General features: G+C 57.5%; 1 protein-coding gene across 3 annotated transcripts in view; it reads right to left on the reverse strand.

The window, feature by feature from the left end:
- MAP2K3 (mitogen-activated protein kinase kinase 3) overlaps positions 1-14,795 on the reverse strand; it is a 30,631-nt gene extending 15,836 nt beyond the window's left edge. The window contains exons 1-4 of one of the 3 annotated variants that reach the window (XM_063706581.1): positions 14,435-14,674; positions 3,162-3,286; positions 901-967; positions 454-502 (exon numbers count right to left, since the gene is read on the reverse strand). In XM_063706581.1, coding sequence (XP_063562651.1) covers positions 454-502; positions 901-929 — 78 coding nt within the window. In that variant the 5' untranslated portion in view covers positions 930-967; positions 3,162-3,286; positions 14,435-14,674. Of the gene's footprint in view, positions 1-453; positions 503-900; positions 968-3,161; positions 3,287-14,076; positions 14,352-14,434 lie in introns of those variants that run through there. The other 2 variants (XM_004042094.5, XM_019028114.4) reach the window with 2 other exon arrangements.
- Positions 14,796-20,530: the final 5,735 nt, after the last annotated feature.

Consider the following 20,530-nt stretch of genomic DNA (forward strand, 5'->3'; position numbering starts at 1 on the left):
CACCTGGCCTGGGAGTAGCGTTTCTGTTGGGAGGAATGGGGCATAGCACGGTCCCTGAGCCAGGATTCTGAATGGCTAGTGCCCTTCCGAGGCTTCTGGAAGCATAAAATGCAGGTTGCCCAGGTGCTGGCCTGAGGGAGTAATCCAGCGGGTCCAGGGTGGCCTAGGGCTAGGATGAGGTGCAGGGCCTTGCTCTCAGCTCAGAAACCTTCCTACCAGCTCTGGGCTCGCCAAGCTCCAGTCAGGCAGCCGATGGTCCTCATTCCCACCAGGAGGGTCAAAGAGTGGGTGGCCCAGGGCCACACAGCCAGCAGCGCAGGACGAGGCTCTTCTCCAGAGCCTGACCCTCTCTGACCCCTCAGTCACCTCCCCCCAGAGTGGCCCTGCAGGGTCAGCTCTACCCGCTCGTCAGGTGAAGTGAGAGGCCCTGCAGGGGTGGCAGCTGGCACCTACTCTGTCTCCAATGGTGATGAAGGTCCGGGAGTCCAGGTTCCGGGGGGGTCTGTGGAGAAAGAAGACTCCGTGAGCTTCAGAGAGAACCACAACCTTCCCCAAGTGCAGCAGTAGATAGGCCAGTGTGGGGCCTGGCGTGGGGACAAGGTGCCTCCTGCCCCGGAGGCGCCTTCTCGGGCCACCTCCTCTCACTGGCTGCTGAGCATCTACACTGAGCTGGGCACGGCCTCATCGAGCCTCCAAGACAGGGTGAGAAGCGAGCAGAGCAGAGCAAATGGTGCTGCATGAACCCCCAGCAGCCGTCGCCTAGCTATACCCACAGCAGGGGCTGCCCAGGACAGGACGAGGTAAAGCAGGGCTGGCCCCACCTGCCTCTCACTCCTTCCACTGAGCCCTGTTCGGGAAGCCTCTCCAGGGTGAGCCAGGGAGAAACTGAGGCAGACTCACGTGGGGTTGGGTGCGGGTGGCTTGGACATGCAGGATATCCGTAGATCCTTCTTCCTCTTGGATTTTCCTAGAGTGGAGAGAAGGTGAGGCGTCTGGCCTATCCCTCGGCATCAATGTCCCCTGCACTCCCCTGAGTCATCAGGCCCTGGCCCACAAGGGTGCCAGCCTCTGCCATCACCCATTCCGGGAGCCCCCTCTCTCTAAGCCAGGCTGTTAGGCCTTCAAAGGGGGAAGGAGGCCCGCCAGCCCTGCAGGGGAGCAGAGCAGGACAGACCCAGGCCTGGAGGCTGGACTCCAGGGCCTTATCTCAGCCCTGCCCACTGGGCACATCTTGAGTACCTCCCTGGGCCTCAGTTTCCCCATCTGTGAGGTGTCCTCACTGCCCTGCCTGACTAACCAACGGGATGTGGGGTGAGAAGGGGCCCAGCGGGGGTCCAGCCAGCACCTGCAGCAGCCACTGTGCAGGGGCTTCATAGCTGCAGGTAGCAGGATGGGGCTCATACTGCATCCAAGATGAGGAAGGCTAGGCCCCCAGAAAGGGCAACAGGCGGTGGAGCAGGCGGGGACTCCAGCCCGGGCTGCCCTCCAGGCTAGCTCTGCTGGGCCCTGCTCACCCTGGAGGCCGACACCCGATGCCCGTTTCTCTCCCTCCCCTGAAAAGTGCTGGCTCTCTCCCCTCCCCTGCACCGGGCAGGCCAGAGTCCCGGGGCAGTACCTTCCTCACTCCACCCCTAGGGACAGGCGAGAGGCCCCAGTGTCCACACCTCTCAGGCTGGCTACAAGAGCCTGGCCAGGTGCACAGCACTCAGCTGGTACTAATGGAGGGTCAGCATTTCTGGGGCTCCAGGCACAGTGGGGCTGGCATGCAGAGAGAGCTCCCTGTAGTCAGGGCCGCCCTTTCAAGAAGGCATAGCCACCATTCCACAGGCAGGAGAAGCAAGGATCAGAGATGCCAGGGTCACCTGGTGCTCTGGCACCCTCAGGCAGCAGGGCTGGGAGTGACACGGCTCCCGGAGACCACCCAGTACAGACATGCTGGCCACATGCCTGCCCTTGTGGGAGCTTCTGCCTCATCATTTCCCAAGCATGATCCTGCCACATCTTGGCCCTCACCCACTACCCGCCACTCCCTGCTGCTGGCTCACCCTGGCTGCTGGTACTGGGGCTTAGAAACTGCCCATGGCCCTGCTGCCGCCTGCCAAGAAGACCCCAGTCTCTGAAGCCGCCTCCAAGCCAGGTTCAGATCCAGCCTTGGCCACGGTGCAACACAGACTTGTGGCCCCATCTGAGAGCCACGCACCGGGGCCCAGCAGCCAACCCAGCCCAGATAGAAGGCGAAGGGTGGTTACCGCCACTGGGAAGACAAGGCCAGAACAACAGGAAACAGAATAGCCTTGGCAGGGACAGGGGTCCCAGGGTCCATCCTGGGGCAGGTAGGCAGAGTGCAGGGGCCAGGCAAGCAGATACCTGCAGCCTTTCCACCAAAGCCACCCCGGGGACCCTGCTGCCAGGCCCCAGAGGCTTCAGGAAACAACAGTGTCCACAGACAGAAGCAGCAGCAGCAGTAGCAGCTGCCGCCACATGCACTGGGTGCCTGCCTGCTAACTGCTCACCCCATGAATCAATCGCCTAGTCACTACTCCTGTGTGCAGCGTTTTTATCTCATTTTAAGATGCAGCAACACCCTGGCTGTCAAGGACCGCATGGGTCTCACTGCGAGTCTGTCACAGCCACAGCACCAGCCACAGGCAGGGCCCTTCTCATCTGTGACTCCAGATACTCCCACAGCCCTACAGGGAGGGGCTCCCAACCTCACTTTACTTGGGGAACAGGCTCAGAGAGGTGAAGCCACTTGCCCCAGGCTGCACAGCAAGTCAGGGGTCTGGCCAGGAGTCACTCCTGAGTTTGTTGACTCGCAGACCCCAACAGGCCAGGCCATGGCTCACAGCACCCTTGCCAAAGGGAGCCCTCCCTGAGGCGGAAGGAGGGGCCCAAGTCTCCTGCTCAACAAGAAACGGCAACAGAGTCTGGAGATGCAGAGGCTCAGCACATTCTAACAGGAAAAACCATGGCACACAGGGCCAGCAGCTCCTGAGGCCACTTCTATCCTGCCTCTGGGTCAAAGTCTCTGAACTTCTGAGGCTCTGGGCTTGGAGTGGCGCAGCCGTGGTAAACTCCAGCTCTGCGACCCTGGCATGTGCCCTCCTCTGCACCTTGGGTTCCTCATGTACAAAACAGCTCGAGGCAGAAATGCCACCCACCTGCCCCGCACAGTGCTGCAGGACGAAGCAAGATCACGTCTGCAAGGTGCTCAGCACAGGGTTCACTGCGCAGATGGGGACCTGTTGTGGCCCATAAATGGTCACCATGGATATGACCAGCCTCTCTGCAGAGGTGAAAAAAAAACTGCCCTAAGTAGTGAGAATTATAGGTAGCTTTTATTCCTGATATCAGGCTTTTTGTAACCAGAATATAAAATATTTTCTGTTAAAAATTAAAGCTCTGCACAGAGACCCTGGGCCTTGACCTTGCCCCCAGCCCCTTGAGTCCCACCCTTTCCCCGTGGGGTCCACACCACACCCTCCCTGCACTCTCTCTGCTCTTGGTCCCTCTGGCCCCAGCCTGCCACCCACCTCATGCCTTGGGATTTGGGAATGTTGTATCATGTGCCCCCCTTCACCAAGCCTCAGTTTCCCCACCTGTCAAGGGCACTTGCACATATGGGCTGGATGGGTGGGGACCACGCTCCTCGCAGGCCTGGGTGGTATATGGACTGGCCTCTGCATCCACCAGCCTGTTGGGGACACCGAGCCTGCATCAGGAGGGCCACAGGCTCCATGGGGAAGCCACCCAGCTGTCAGAGGGAGTGGGTGAGGCCGTCATGGAGACAGCCTAGAAACAGGCCTCAGGCTGCTGCAGACGTCAGAGCTGGGCCCAGATGGCCAGGCAGCCCAGGGCTGCCCAGGTGCAGCCGTTGTGGCGACCGTCACCACAACAAACAGAGGCTCTCGGCGTCCACTGGCAACCCGCAATAAGCCCGCCTGTCCCGGCTCTCAGCACGGGGTGTCCTGGGGTATCCTCCACATACTCCAGCCTCATAGCAGCCCCCAGGCAGGGGAAAGGAAACTGAAACTGACCAGAATTCAGCCACTGACCTGAGGCTACACCACAGGTAAAGAGAGGCACCCCCAGACTAGGACACAACTCTCACTGGCCGTGGCAGCTCTGCCCTATCTCCTCCCACTCACCCCCAACTAAAGCCCCCAACCCTTGAGTGAGCCCTTCTCTGAATGAGACACCTGCTTTCCCACCGCAGGGCCTTCACACATGCCCTTCCCTCTGCCTGAAATGCTCTTCCCTGTGACTGTCCTAGCTGCTATGTGGTCTTGCCTTTCACCAGTTCAGAGAGGCTGCCTGACTGCGCAGGCCCCAGTGACCGGCTCTCCCTGTGGCCTGATGGCTTCTCTGCTGTGGAGTCCCACAGGTGGCCATTCTGCAGTTACCATCTCAGAGAGCCAGTCAGCAGGTCACCTGTGAGCACTCACTCTGGAGCCAAGGCCTGGGCCCAACTGCAACTCTGCCCCTTCCTAGCTGTGTGCCCTCAAGCAAGTGGCTTCACCTCTCTGGACATATATAAAGCGGAGACTACAGGCCAACCTCCCCGGGTTATCAGCGCCATGCCGTAGCAGTGCCTGGCGCGTGGAGATTAGATGGGGCCATCTGGAAGTGCACAGCTCCCAAGATAACACCACCCTCAGCCCCAGACCACCCCCGTCCACCCTCTCAGTGACTCCACAAGGGAGTAGGGGAGGTTCACTTATCTGTTGTACCAAGCATGCGGGAGAAGAGGCGACTTAGAGAGGCCACACGGTGGGCGTCTGGTGAGGAGTGGCCATAAAGGCAGGTCTGTCTGGCTCCAACGTCCAAACAGCAACAGCCTGAGGGCAGGGCCCCCACTTCGGCTGCTCCCTCTACCCTGGGCCTGGGAAGACCAAGCTGTGTGACCCTCTAAGGGTCACCCACAGGGGCAAGATGACAACCCCTCCTTGCAGCCCCTGCTCCGCCTCCACTCATAAAGTCAGCCCCACACCATGCCACGTGCAGGAGCATCACCAGGTTTCTGACGACAGAAGTAATCCCTGCTCCTAGTTCACTGCCCTCACCTGACTTCTGGATGTTCCAGGAGGTCCCTGTTCTACTGCAGAAGTTCTGGGCCTGCCAGGGAAGGAGCCACAAGGGCTGGGAGATGTGAGCAGCAAGAGGCGCCGCCCTGCCCCAGGCCACCTCTATTCCGCAGGGTCCCTCAGAGGGACAGCAACAAGGCCAATGCGCTCCATGGCACGGGGGAAACTGAGGCCCCGAGAAGTGGGCACAGGATTTTGTGTGGGCAGATGTACCTCGACAGTGTGGATGGATGTGTTTGGCTGCGACCTGCCAGACACTGGCCCCTCTCCCCAGGACAGGTGCCATCAGAGGTCCTGAGGTGCTGCAGGCGCCACTGCCGAGCACCTGTGGGCAGCAGGGGGTGGCCATGCACCTTCAGGCAGGGCCCCTTGCCCTGAGGTTCTGGGGCCCCTGTCCTGGGCTCTGGAGAGGATGCAGGACAAGGGGAAGTTTCTCCCATCTAACCAAGTGCCTGCTCCATGCCAGGCCCAGGCTGTGCCATCTGGCCTCATACACGGCCACTGCAGGCCCTACCTTCTCTATCCTCACCTTGTAGGTGTGCAGCAGGCTAGGGTGAGGAGGAGTGACCAAGGCTCTCCCCTCCACAGCCCTGCCCTGCCTCTGCCCGGCTGTGCAAGGCCACCTGGCCAGGGCCTGGCCTCCAGGGCCTCACACCCTCCCCACCTCTCTACCCTACAGGGACTTCCTCACCTGCAGAGAAGTGGGGACCCCCAGACTATCTACCTGGCAGCGCCCCCTCCCCGGTGATGCTCCGGACCAGCATGGCTCGGGAGCACCCCTAACAACCAGAGGGGGAGGCCAGATGCTCAGCTGCACAGGGGCAACGATGGCTGCCAGAGGGTCCTCCTGCCCAATGCCAACAGCCCAGCAGAGACAACCATGGCCCGCCTGCAACATGGAACCACTTGTGCTTTGGAGGGAAGGACGTAGGGAAGGGCCAGAGGCACAGGCCTCGCTGGAGAGGGAAGGAGGCAACACGGGAGGACCCTGGGCAGAGTGGCCGGGGCACAAGGCATGTGAAAGACAGGGGGCCCACGGCAGGTGGCTGCGGGCATCAGGGTGCGGCCTGGCCTCCCATGGCCAGACCTCACTGGTCTGGGTTCTCCATGCCCCATGGCCATCAAAATGCCCATTCTTCTGCATCCAGAAATTCCACGTTGAGCAGCTTACCCCCACACTACAACACCCACTAACATTTAGTGAATACCTACTATGTGCTGGGGTGTCCTGGGGTGTCCTCTGCGTGCCTGGCCTATGCAAATTGCTTTCATTACATCTCATTTGATCCTCTCAGCAACCCCTTGAGGCAGGTACTAATGTGATCTCCATGCTGCAGATGGGGAAACTGAGGCCCAGGGTTTATAGAATCAAAAGGCTGGCACATGGAATTGGTGAGTATCCTGCAGGTCCTCAGCAGGATTCGAGGAGTGGCCTCCCAGGGACAGGAAGAGCCAAGAGCAGCAGGAGTACAGCAGTGTGAGAAAGAAAATGCCGGTCAGACCACGTGAGGTGGCTCACGCCTGTAATCCCAGCACTTTGGGAGGCCAAGGCAGAAGGATTACTTGAGGTCAGGAGTTTGAGACCAGCCTGGCCAACATGGTGAAACCCTGTCTCTACTAAAAATACAAAAATTAGCACATGCCTGTAATCCCAGCACTTTGGGAGGCCAAGGTGGGTGGATTACTTGAGCTCAGGAGTTCAATACTAGCCTGGGCAACATGACAAAATCCTGTCTCTACAAAAAATAAAACAAAACAAAAATGTAGTGGGCGTGGTGGTGCGTGCCTGTAGTCCCAGTTACCTGGGAGGCTGAGGTGGGAGGATCGTCTGAGCTGTGGTGAGCCATGACTGTGCCACTGGGCAACAGAGCAAGACCCTGTCTCAAAAAAAAGAAAAAAAAAAGAAGAAGGAAAAAAAAATGCTGGAGTCTGCAGAGTATTCCAAGGAGAAACAAGAGACTGCCTTTTTGTCCCTTTGAGATTCCTGCACTGTGTGATAAAGGCTACTCAAGTGCAGGCAATTTAAAGAAAAGAAGAAACAAAGAGGCCTGCTTGAAGCCAGCCCCAGCACTCTGCTCTGTCTGAAGGGGCAGCCAGGCTCACTAAGCACAGTACAGCCCCAGCAGCAGGCTGCTCGGGCTGGAGGGTGCCCCAGAGACTGTCCAGTGCAGATGCTGACACCAGGGGCCCCAGGACACGCCTGAGGTGATGCACCAGAGCAGCAGTAGAGTCAGGCCCCCAGCCTGGGTCCCAGCTCCTGCCTTCCCCGCACCTCAGTGGAGCAACCACCACAGCGTCGGCCCGTGCCAGCCTGGGGGCGAGCCGCACTCCCTCTCTGTGCAAGCCTCGGTTTCCTCCTTTGACGTTCTATGAACGGGTGAAGAGGCCATGACCTCTGGGAAAGGATGAGCAAGGGTCCGGAGTTGTAAAGACAAAGCCATGCTCCCAGGACAGTCCTTCGTGACCTTGAGCAGGTCACTGTCCCACCAGGCCTCAGTTTACTCACTCCTAAGATGGGGGTGATGACAACACACCCAGGTTGCTGGGTAGCCGTGAAGACTAAACAAGTCCATGCACACAAAATCCCCAGCACGAAACGGGTCAGATCGGTGGGACTCTGGCCCCAGGCTCCCACACTGTGGGGCAGGCCCCATGCTCAGGCTTTAAGAGGCCGTGACAGGGCAGGGGGACCCACAAGTGATGCTCAGCCCTCCCAGAGCATCAGAAGAATGGGACATTCCTTGCACTAGGATCGTGGGCTGTGCTCCAAAGGTCCCCACGTGGGCCCGGCTCGAGGTCAGCAAGGCCATTGCCGGCCACCTGCACTGTCGACAGGCCAGTGCTGCTGCTCCTGCAGAACGGAAAACAAACCTGAACAAACGCCACCTGTGCTTCACTGTTATCACTACGTATTGTATTGTATTGTATTGTATTGTATTGTATTGTATTGTATTGTATTGTATTGTATTGTATTGTATTGATTGTATTGTATTGTATTGATTGTATTGTATTGTATTGTATTGTATTGTATTGTATTGTATTGTATTGTATTGTATTGTATTGCATTTATTTTTCAGACGATTCTCTCTCTATTGCCCAGGCTGGAGTGCAGTGGTGCGATCTCGGCTCACAGCAAGCTCCGCCTCCCGGGTTCACGCCATTCTCCTGCCTCAGCCTCCCAAGTAGCTGGGACTACAGACACCTGCCACCATGCCCGGTTAATTTTTTGTGTGTTTTTAGTAGAGACGGGGTTTTACCGTGTTAGCCAGGATGGTCTCGAGCTCCTGACCTCATGATCCACCCGCCTCGGCCTCCCAAAGTGCTGGGATTACAGGCGTGAGCCACCGTGCCTGGCCTACTTCTATTTTTTTTTAAAGAGACAGGGTCTCACTCTGTCACCCAGGCTGGAGTGCTGTGGCACTCATTGCAGCCTCAACCTCCCAGGCACAAACGATCCTCCCACCTCTGCCTCCTGAGTAGCTGGGACTACAGACATGAGCCACCATGCCCAGCTAATCTTTTATGTTTTTTGTAGAGATGAGCTCTCCCTATGTTGCCCAGGCTGGTTGTGAACTCCTGCCCTCAAATGATCCTCCTGTCTCGGCCTCCCAAAGGCTGGGATTTATCATTACTATTAAAATCTTACAAAGCATGGGATTGATGATGAGACATACCAAAAACGGGGTTCTTGGTGATGGAAATGCTAGCACAGACATCAGGTTCAAATTCAGTGCTGTCTGGTACCTAGGGGCTCCCTGGACTTGCCAGGTCTCATTCACCCTCAACAGCAGCCCTGAGAGGTAGGTAGGGAGCCGGCCTAGAACCAGCCCTGCCACCTGGAAGTCCCTGCAGACTTTCCCAATGAGTGTCTGCCCGCGCCACCCTGGGGTCTGCCCCAGCCAACCGGGATGCAGTGTGCCATGCCAACGGCAGGAGGCTAGGGGTTGACCAGAAGGCTAAGCCAGGCAAGAGTAGAATGACAAGGGGATGGGAGCTGTCTCCATCCCCATACCCAGAGCCGTCCTGGGCAGGCCTCCAATGTGTGCCTCAGCTGCCAACTGACACCGCCAAAGCAACCCTCCCAGGCAGCAGTGCTCCCCAGCCCCCACACACCTCCTGATTAGGTCTGAACACACCGCTGGCATCTACAGCCCCTCGCAGCCCTGCCCCAGTGAGGCAGCCCCCTAGCCTGTCACCGCATCACTGCACACACTGGCACATGCAAACCTTGGGACGGGCCTTGGAAGCCCTTGGGGGCATCAGCACAGTGATGCAGGCAAGGACAGTCAGGGCACTCGATATAGCCGCCAGGAGGTGTCAGCAGAGCCAGGTGCAATCCCGGCCATGGGCCACATGGCAGGAGGTGGTGCCGGCCACCCTGGGCAGGGGACCAGCTGGGAGAGGGGCAGCTGGACATGGCCTCCCCAGAGAAACCAGGGAAGATGGCCCTGGAGTGCAGGGCAGGGAGGTGACAAGGACATGTGCCCAGGACTGGGGTCAGGGGAAGAAAGTCTGGGGCCCTCTCTGGAGCTGCCGCAGTCAGGCTTGGTATCTGGAAGCTGCAAGGGGCCCAACAAACTGCTTCTGCCTCCCCTGGCCCTGTATGGCCTTCATGCCCCTGGCATGAGGCTGTTTGAGGTTTCCAGGGCCACTGCTTCGGGGAGGCATCTGCAGAAGCCACTGGGCAGACAGGCCTGATGGAGGTGGGCAGCGCCAGGAGGCGCGGACAAGGGCAGGCGTGGACGGCATGTGGGCATCAGTCGTGGGGCCCTGCCACAATGCGGTGTCCTCCATGCTGCTGCCCAGCAGCCCTCCTCTGGGACCCTCCCGAGACACTGGCACCCAGTTGCTCCCCTCAGCTTGGCCCACCACCCCCCAACACCCCTGACTCAGGACCGAGCCCCTAGAACCACGACCCCAGGCCCTCTTGCTTCCCGGGCTGGCCCAGGGGCCTGAGTTCTAATTCCCAGTCCCACCCCACCTTCCCCATATTCGTCCTGTTAATGCTGCATGCCAAAGCCAGGGGCAGGGCAGGCCTGCAGGAGCAGGCCCCAGCTCTCTGTTCCCCACTCACCCTCCCAAGGGAGGCCCAGGAGGCCAGGGGCAGTCCCCAGCCCCACGATGGGGACCAGTGGGTTAAGAGGCCCTAAAACCTGGTAAATTCTGGCCTGCGTGAAAGGACCCTATAGCCAAGAGGCCTCATGTCACAGCGCCTACGAGCCCATTGTCACGAAGCCCTGCTACTGTTTATCCACCTACCAATGAACTACACCCACAAAAGTAACAATAATAAAATAATAACAGGTGCCATTCACTTAACAAATGCTATCTTCAATCTCGACCACTACCCTGCAAGGGAGCTTGTTTACTCCCACTTTACAGAAGAGGAGACTGAGGGCTAAAGAGGGCACAAGACTTGCCCAGGTAAGGAAGTAGTGGAGCCAGGATTCGAACCCAGGGCCATCCCAGCAGAGCCCAGGCCCCCGGGCTTCCTGCCTGACAGAGGCATGCCTCGGCTGGGTTCTCTGCAGGCAGAGGGCAGTCTCACTATGACTTGTGTCTGACACTTAGCAAGTGTGGAATGGAACTGTCTACATCCAGACAAGCAGGGTCCCCATTCTCAGTCTGCAGATGAGGAAATGGAAGCTTCTCCTCTGAGAGCTGGGCCATGCCCAGGGGACAGAAATCATTTACAGAGTGCAGAGAGTGGACCAGATGCAACTTGTCCCACGTCACATCGCAAAAGGGACAGAGCTGGGGTTTGGACCCAGGCAGTCAGGCTCTGGAAACTGAGGTCTTAGCCTCTCCACATCACCGTCTTCCAGGAGCTCAGGCCGGGTCCCACCCCAGCCGACCCTGCACCACCTCTGCTCCTCACCCTCCCTGAGTCCCAGCTGCACAGCTGAACCTGAGGTGTCCCCTGGGCCAAGGGTGGTAAACAGTCACTGCCACCTGCTCCTGCTCTGTGAGCAAGAGGAAGCAGAGCCCCTTGCCTAATAGAGGAAGTTCCTGGGTGGGGCACAGAGGGCCTGCCCAGGGGTTCCCAGCCCAGTCCGAGGCCCAGGAAGGGGCCACCTCCAGTGCCCCAGCTCAGGGCTAGGTGCCACCTGCAGGACACATAACCCCCTCCCCACCCACCAGACTGGCAGGGATCGCCCCTTTAAGCTGTAGGCAGCCGGCTGGCATGCCCAGCGGGTGAGTCAGCACCCAGTGCCCGCTGACTCACCGCCGGAAGCCTCCGCTGCCCCGGCCTTCTCCTCACACGGGCCAACTGAGAACTTTGCTCCCTTTGGGCGCTGGGCCATGGGTTGGCTGACAGAGAGTTTCCTGTGCGTCACAAGAGGGGTGGGGGAAGTCCCCGAGGTGCCACCTCCAGTCTTTCCGACAGCCAGGGGTTGGGGGGGTGGCCACAGCAGGCAGGGCTAGGATACAACAGTGCTCTATGAAACCTCAGTGTCACCATCGGGCAGTCAGGAGTCCTACAGCCACAGTCCAAGCTGTGTGAAGATTAGCCATGAAGTGTCCCCACAGGTGGCACTCTTAGGGCAGAAGGGGCAGAACCCATGTTGTGAACGACAACAGGACACGTGTGGTACCCTCCAAGGACAAATGTGGCTTGCACACATGCCCCCACCCACTGGCCCCAGCGCCAGCCACTTGGCCTCTAACCCCAGCCAGAGATGGCCATGTGGGCAAGGAGGCCAGGGGAAAACCAGCAGAGCTGTGGGCCTGAGGGCCTCACACACTCATAGAAAACTCCCCAGGCCCATGGCATGGAGAACAGTGCAGGGCACCTGCTGCAAGGCAGGAAGCTCAAAGGTAAAGCTCCAGTAAGGTCAAGCGCCAGCCACTCCCTGCTTTGTTCAAATTCCTTTGAGAAGGTGGAGAAGGGATCAGTGCTGGGAGGCCCAGTGCCCAGGATGGGGTGGGCACAGAGTGAGGCTCTCCACCTATGGGGGCAGTCCGGCAAATCCTCCATCCAAGCTGAGTTCTGCATCTGTCAAATGAGTGGGATTTTGCAGCGAGTATGCAACAGGCCCAGTGTAAAGCGCTGTGCACAGGAGAGGCATCATCTCTGCCTCAGTCTGTCCTCTAGGTCTGACATGGCCATGAGGACAGGCCCACTGCACATGCTCTGAGCAAGGCCAGGGGTGGGGGCACCCCACCAGCTCAGCTCAGGCATCCAGCATGGGAGGGGCACATAGGGGAGCACGGGGAAGGCCACTGTGGAAACACAGTCCTAGGGGGAACCCTAGCTCCACCTGTCACAGCTGTGTGGCCTCAGGCAAGGCACTTAATGCCTCAGTTTCCTTATCTGTAAATGGGGCTATGAGGAATAAATGAGAAAATGCATGGCACATGGAAAAAAAGAAGGAGCTCATAGGGTTTTTGGTGAAGGGCATTGTGGCTCTGCCACCACATCCTTCCCCAGACCCCAAAGAGACTACAGAGTCCCTGGGCCTGAGGGAGGTCCCTGACCCTCCATCCAGCCCCCTCAACCTCATCTAGGACCTGGGTCCACATCTAGAAGTTCATTTTGGCCCTCTCACAGCGTTCTCACTGCATCTATGACCCCTCTCCTTTCACAACTCTGCAACTGGAACTTTTATTTTGATGAGGCATTCTCTGCCTGGAGAGCTAAAAAGCCTCCAAAACAAACAGTGCTTCCTACCCTTCCCGGAGCTCTCCAGAGTGGAGAAGTGTCTGATTTCCTGGTTCCCAAGCTCCACGAGGTCTGTGCAGTGCAAGTCCCTCCCCAGACACCTCCCCCGTCGAGTGCCTCCCGAGTTACTCACAGTAGTTGGGCAATGGTCAGGGATCCGGCCTCCCACTTATGTAAGGCATAATTATCCAGCCCACCTGGCTCCAGCCACCATAGCAGCCAGCAGCAGGGGCCAGGAAGAGCCCATGCCCTCCCCAGGCCCCCATAGGGCTCCCACTGGCCTGCACCCTCCAGAACAGAAGAGCGGCTGACCCCTGATGAGGTGCCCACTAGGTGCCCGCTGCTAGGTGCTTCCTCCTGCTCACTCTGCGGCTGCACTTCCAGCAGTGGAGGCCTTTCCAGAAAGAAGAATGGAAACAATAGCGAGATGTGTGCAGCCAGTGTCCCCTGGTGAGCACCGGCTCTGCGCCAGGTGCTACGCTGAGTGAACGCCTCAGAGCTCTTTAGTATTCACCACCCCACACCACACTCCCACGTCCACAGAAGCAGGTGCGATTACTTCCAATTTACAGAAAAGGAAACTGAGGCCCAGAGACACCACGGAGCTTGCTGGGGTGAAGCAGCTGCAGGTTCAGAAAGCCAGGAGGCAGCCCATTCATTACGGCTATGTCCGGTTTGGAAATCTCTCGCACAACCCAGCCTACTGAAACTCCGACGCACCAAAAACATCCTTTCCTCTTCCTGAAAAAAAAAAAATTCCCCTTTTGCCCTCCGAGTTTCATCCTTCCCCCTCCGCATGACAAATCCTGCTGCTGCCACCTCACAAAAATTTCCAGGAAGGCCAGCTACTTGGAGAAGAGCAAATCCCTTGCACAGCCAGCACCCCGGCCTGGCGGCTGGCCCAGATCCCAGGCAGCCAGGACAGGAATAAGATGGGGTGAGAACCCCAAGTGCAGGGAGAAGCTTGCAACTCAAGACAGAGAGAGGCCGGTAGAGAGGGGGCTGTACCTTAGGGAGGGGTGGGAGGACAAGGAAGGTTCCTGGGAGCACAGGGCTGCAGGACAGGGTGCAGGCCAGCCAGGGAAGGGGCAACATAGGGCCTATAAGGATAAGAAGAGCTGGGGGAGAGAAGGACGGGGAGTTCCGAGCTGGGGTGTAGCCAGAGCACCCGCATAGGGGGTACAGTGAGGTCCGCAACAACAGGAGTACTCTGGGGCCCAGACGGAGACTCAAGTTAAATCCCAACCTGGATACAGCCCTGGGACCCGAAGCTGGAAATGGGACTGGGTGCTGCCCAAGGACCCAGGTGAAGGCCAGTTTAAATCTCACCTGGGTCCCGCTGAGGGAGAAGACTGGGAGAGTTCATGTCCAGGCTGCAGCCATAAGGCCCAAATGAGGTCAGAATGAGGCTCCTGACTTGGATGGGGTGAGCAGAACAAAGTCCTAGTCTGGGTCCAGCCTGGGTGATCTCGGGCCTGAGTGCAGTCCCAAGGCCTAACCTGGGGGGTCCAGGTGAGGGCCCAGGCGGGGGCCGGTCCCGGGACCCCGAACAGGAAGCGGTTCCGGGACCGGACGCCGCTGCCAGGTCGAGAACAGGATGGGGTGGGACCAAAGAAAGGTCGGGGTTTGCAGCCCGGCCCCAGATTGGGCGCGGGGTCAGGCCGAGGTCCCGGCCGGGAGCGCCTACCTTTGGACTGGGGCATGCTGGCGGGCTGGCTCGAGGCGGGCGACTCCATGCTGCAAGCGGGTCCTGGACGGCGGTGGAGACTAATCTAGAGGACTGCGGGCTCCACCGGGGCCGAGCACGCTCATGGCTGCGGGCAGACGGCCCAGGCCAGGCGGAGGAGCAGCGGCGGCGGCGGCGACTGCGGCGGCGACTGCAGCAAGGACGAGTCCGCGACGGGCGGCGCCGGAGACACACTGGGCAGCGCCGGGGAGACCCCGGCCGAACTGCGCTGACTCAGGCCCCGCCCCTGCGTGCCCGATTGGTCCTTTCGTTTCCAAGGCCCGTCCCCTGCCTATCAGACGCCGGTCTGTCCCTGCCTGTCAAGCACACGCCCCACCCTCCGCAGGCCCAGGATCCGGGCCCCTCCCGCTCTCTGTCAAGTCCGCCAGCCGCCCGAAACACCCAGGTCCGGTCAGGCTCCGCCCCCTGGACTACAGCCGCGCCCCTCGCGCTGCCCGTCAACACGCAAGCCCCGCCCACTCCCGGGACCCACTGAGCCCGCTGCTCCCTGCAGGCGCCAGGCCCAGCCCGGCACCCCCAGACCCGCAGCCCCGGCGGGTGCGATGCGCGGGCGCGTTCTCCTGGGTGCGTCGTCTGGAAAAAACCCGAGATCCCTAAAGGTGGCACGGCTGGGCCTGCCGAGGTGGGCGGGGGTTAAAAGTGCGCTGCTGGGCTGCCTCCTGGCTCTCTGAACCTGCAGCTGCCTCACCCTAGCAAGCTCCTGGTGTCTCTGGGCCTCAGTTTCCTTTTCTGTAAATTGGACCCGGGTTCGGATCCGAGTCGGCAGCTTTGTAGCGGAACTAGCCTTGGTTAGGTGGTGACACCTGAGCCTCAGTCTACGCATCTGTGAGCGGGCGGCGGTGACAGCCATCTCCCGGCGCTGCCGGCTAACACGCACTGAGGGCCTGGCGCCAGCAAACGTCGCCCGCGCCCGCGCTCCAGGCGCCCGGCCAGGGCGCGGGGTCGGTGGTGAGCTCAGCGATGCCCGGTGACGAGGCAGCACGAGGAGTTTTCGTGGCTGGTTACTGCTGCCCCTGTTCTACACAGGGGGAAACTGTCTCAGAGGGAGTAAGGCGGCATGCGGTGCATTTTATCCCGCGAGCCCCGAGGCCCCATCCTGGCTCTCTCCTGGACCTTCGTTCTCTCCTCTCCTCCTAGGATCTCAGTCTGCCCATCTGCATAATGGCTGGATGGGCCAGTCCTCCCTCTGCTCCCACACGGAACCTCGGGGGATTTCAGGAATCGCTGAACCTCGGGGGATTTCAGGAATCGCTGACCAATCTGGCGCTGGGAACAGATGACTCTGGATGTAAAGCCAGGGCTAGTGAAGGCAGAATGTACCAGGCAAAGGTCAAGGGGTCAGCCCCTGGCCTCCAGGCAGACTTGAGTGTGTACCCTGTCAGGGACCTCACGTGAGGGAAGCAGATTCCACCACCTGCTAGAAAGGCTTGAGGCCGGGCCTGACCTCTGCTTGCCCAGGTGTAAAGTGGGGGTGATGCAGGGCCCCATGCACAGAGTGGGGAGCCACATGAGATAAGAGGGAAGCCTTGCAGCCATCACCATTCTCTTCCTGCGTCTCCTGTTCACCCTTCCCAGGCAGTGGGATGGAAAATCATGAGTCTGGGGCTCAGATAGGTATGGGTTCCAGTACCAATTCCTCCACTTACTAGCTGGATGACCTTAAAGAAGTCACTGAGCAGCTCTGTGCCTCAGTTTACCTATTCCATGGGGACAATAAGGTCTCTGAAAGCATTTCATGAGTTCAGGAGTGGAAACACCTGGCCTAGGGCCTGGCACTCACTAGATGCCCAGGAAATGTGAGTTCGAAAACACTGTGGGCTGCCTCCATCCTTGCCATATCATCCCTGGTGACCTGTGCTTATCCGTCTGTAAAATGGGCATCCAGGAGCAGCTTCCTTTCTACCAGAACTGCAAGGCTAGTCCGGCGAGTTTTCTGGGTTCAGGCACCGGCCAACAGCCTTGACTTCTGCACAAGGCCACACTCCGCCTTGTGCACTCTGCTCCTTGGGATGTTCAAGAGTCTCAGTATTGCCCCTCAAATGTGCCAGGGATGGTCCTGCCGCAGCAGCTTCACCCTTGCTGCTCCTGCCCAGAACATTCCTCCACTCAAGCCTCCTGGGGCTGGTTCCCTCTCATCCCTCAGACCGCTTCCTAAATGAACACCCCTAAGAGGCCTTCTCATCATGGTCCCCAGACTGAGGCACAACACTTATGCTGCTGATGTCTTTGTTACTGACTCAGTTTTTAACACAGCTCTCCCTCCAGACCATCTGAGCCTCATTCTCTGCTGTGTTCCCAATGCACAGCCCAGAACCAGGCACACAGTAGGTGCCTGATAAATATTTGAGGAATGAAAAAAGGAAGGAGGAAAGCATCCACAGACCAGGGTGAAGCGACTCCAGTCCCGTGCCAACCTCCTTGGCAGCCAGATGACTCAGACAGGCCCTCGCATACAAGGAGTTTGTGGATTAGTCAGGAGCCCGATAAACAGCTCAGGAATCACAAAACTCCATGTGAGTGCTATAAATAGATGCATGAGCAAAAGTCCCAGGAGGGTGCCTGGGTGATGCAGCCATCTCCATCTGGGTGGGGACAAGGAAGGCCTCTCAGAGGAGGTGATTTTGAGACTGGACCTTTAAGGACCAGTAGGAGCTTACCAGGCAGAGAAGCAAGAAGAGCATCCCTGGAAAGGAACAGCAGAGGCAATGAGTTGGAGATGTAAAAAGGGCCACACATGAGGACCAGGTGAGGGCCAGACTGGGATGCACAGCTGCACCACTGGAGCTCAAGAAGTACCATCAAGGACCATCAGAGACAAAGGTCTCTTGCTGGCTTGCTGTAGTGACATCTCTTGATTTCTTTCTGTCTGTAAGTGGCACAGTCAGATTGGGGAACTCCATGACCATGCAGAAAGCAGAATAAATGTTTGACATGGGTCACAAGAGGCTGCCTCTTACCTTGATTCCTAGGAGAAAAGTCCCAAACCTGCTCTCTGTGGATGCAGAAAACTGAGTCTCTGGATGGGAAGGATTGTGGCCAAAGTCAGGATGCAAGCATGATCTGAGGTGGGCAGGGTGACAGAAGGCTGTAAAGAGAGGCTGACTCAATAGCATTAACTATAAGTTTTGTGCTTCCAAATCACTTTTTGGTTTTTAAGAATTTCTTGATACTGTTATAGCCTGCCTTCGATTTTGATCCTTTATTCTTTCTAGTTGTCAGGTGCACAAGATTACCTTCCTTTTTTAGCCTTCTGTCTTGTCACCAACCATTTCTACTTGGTGTCCATGTACTTGGAAAAAGGCCGCATGATCTTTCTGGCTCCAATCAATGTCTAAGGCACCCTGCTTCCTTTGCTTGCATCCCACAGACTATTTCCCTCATCCTATTTACTGCAGCAAATCTCTCCTTAGTCGATGAGATTGTGTTTATCTCCCTTTAAAACCCTACCTATCCTGAATGGTCTGTCATTGTCTGCCTTTAAAATCCTTCCTCTTTCTTCTTCCTCTATTCTCTAAATAATGATGGGGCTAAGTTATACCCAAAGCATCACTTTACAAAATATTTTCTCAGTACTTTGCAGAAAACACCAAACAAAAATGTCATTTTAAAAGAGGTGTATTTTTTCTTTTAAAATGTAAGCTCCTCAAGGGCAGGGACAATGTTTTCTGTATGTTCTATTGTGCCTAGTACACTGTAAATGCTCAATAAATACTGACGATGGGGGGAAAAAAAGAGAGAGGCTGACCCAAACCCAGGATGTGGGCAGCTCCTTCATTCATTCAACAGATATTCATTGAGCACTTACTGTGTGACTGGCACTGAGAACACAACATTGAACAAGATGGACACAACTCCCTGGGGAGGTATGACCTGGTGTGTGAGCCAGACAAGCAAAATGCCTAAGTCAAATTATGTCAGGCCAGGCATGGTGGCTCACACTTATAGTCCCAGCACTTTGGGAGGCCGAGGCAGGTGGATCGTTTGAGCCCAGCAGTTTGAGACCAGCCTGGGCAACATGGCAAAACCTCGTCTCTACAAAAAAAAAAAAAAAAAAAAAAAAAAGTTGGCTGGGTATGATGGCATGCTGCTCAGGAGGCTGAGGTGGGAGGATCACTTGAACCCAGGAGGTCAAGGCTGCAGTGAGCCAAGGTTATGCCACTGCACTCCAGCCTGGCGGGCAACAAGACCCTGTCTCAAAAAACAAAAAATTATTACAAATGCTATGGGGGAAAGTAGGGGAGGGGACAGGGTGTGTGTCTGGACATGGGGGCTATAATTTTAAGGAGGGAGGTCAGGAAAAGCTTCCCTGGAAGGTGCCACATAAACAGAGACCAAAGGACTTAACGGAAGGACCCACAAAGAGATCCGGGGGAAAAGCATTCCAGGCAGAGGGAACAGTTGTGCAAGGGCCCTGAGGTGGATGGCTTGTAGGCGAGTAACAAGGAGACAGATGTGGCTGGGTGGTGGGAGCTGAGGAGTCCCTGTTCTCACCTATATACACCCCCTTGAACGTACTCACTCCCACGTGCCCCTTCACACCTGTGCAAGTCCACACACCCCAAATACACATGCACACACACATGACACAAGGGGGTGCACAAGTGTGTACGTTCATGTGGAGGGACCACATGGTCACGTCCACAGACACAACCCACAGGCACAGCGGTGCACATGGTCTATGCATAGCCTTGCCACCAGCTGGGGCCTCCCCTGCTTGCTGCCCCACAGCGCCCTCTGGTGACCAGGGCCCGGCAGTGCTCCAGAATTCCCAGGAGCACAGGATCCACTGCCCTCTGCTTTGACGGCCATTCAGCCTCCTCTTCTCCGTGCTTCCTGCCCCCGGGCCTTCCACACTGCAGCCAGAGCCTTCCCAAACACGGCTGGCCAAGTTCTAAGTCCTGCCCTGGCTCCCTAGGCGGGGAACTTCCAACACTCCAACCCCTGGTGACTTCTCCAGACATCCCCCAGTCCAGCCACTCTGAAATCAAGCTTTCCTCTTTGAACCTTTCTTTGCAAAGGCTGTTCCCTTGGCCAGGAATGCCCTTCCCTACCTTCCCACCTGACACATTCCCTCCGCTCATTCGAGGCCCAATTCTGAAGGTGGGACAGGAGGCCCTGCCTGACACTGCTCTGCCCAGTGCCCCTGCCCCAGCCCCTCTCACCATGGCTCACCCGCCCTGTCAGTGGCTGCGCCCCTGTCTGCCTCTCCCATACGACTCCTGCTGCTTGAAAGCAGGGCCTGTGACTGGTTCTCCCCAGAACAGCATCAGGCCATGCTGGTGGTGGTGGACAAGTGAAAACTTGAGAAGCTTGGAGGCAGCAATATGTGGTTCCTGAGCATCTTTTACTCAGGGGCCGGTTCTGAAGTCGAAATATAGAGAAGGAAACCTCAACGGAGGCTCACCTGCTTTCTTTAAATCATCATCACTCTCAAATATCAAAAGATGAATTCACACAAGTGACTGGCTCCACTAGCAAAACAGCAAGTCCTATTTTTACAGCTCCTACTATGTGCTAGTCCCTCCAAGAACAGCATCTTATGAACTCACTGTGATGCAAGCTGCACGGGGGCAATGCCTTTGCTTTGGTCACTGCAGTGTCTCCGGCACACAGTAGGTGCTCAGTGAATACTTGCGGAGTGGAGGAAAGTTTTCAATGTCCCAACGAGGTGTCTAGTATTATCATCATCTCCACTAAACAGATGAGAAAATCGAGGCTCAGAGAGGTGCCCAGAAGCATCCAATACCGCTGGTAATGGCAGAGCTATTGTTTGAAATCTGTTCTGTCAGATGGAGATAGTTTTCCCTGCCTTTTCCTGCCCACACTTCCACTAAAGTGTTTTGCAACACCCTGCTTCCGAGCAAAACAAACTCCCCTTGAGCTCCCTTCACTGCTTTCTGGAAAGCCGCCAGCTCTGCTTCTAACAGAGCAGTTGAGTCTTGCCTGCCCGGTTCCCTGCAGGGTTGCACGAACAACCCTGTGGCTGTCCCCAACACCAGTCCAGGGGTCCAAGGAGCCTCAGCATAGTGTCTCCCT

Source organism: Gorilla gorilla, chromosome 4 (assembly GCF_029281585.2).
Source record: "Gorilla gorilla gorilla isolate KB3781 chromosome 4, NHGRI_mGorGor1-v2.1_pri, whole genome shotgun sequence".
Taxonomy (NCBI): Eukaryota; Metazoa; Chordata; class Mammalia; order Primates; family Hominidae; genus Gorilla; species Gorilla gorilla.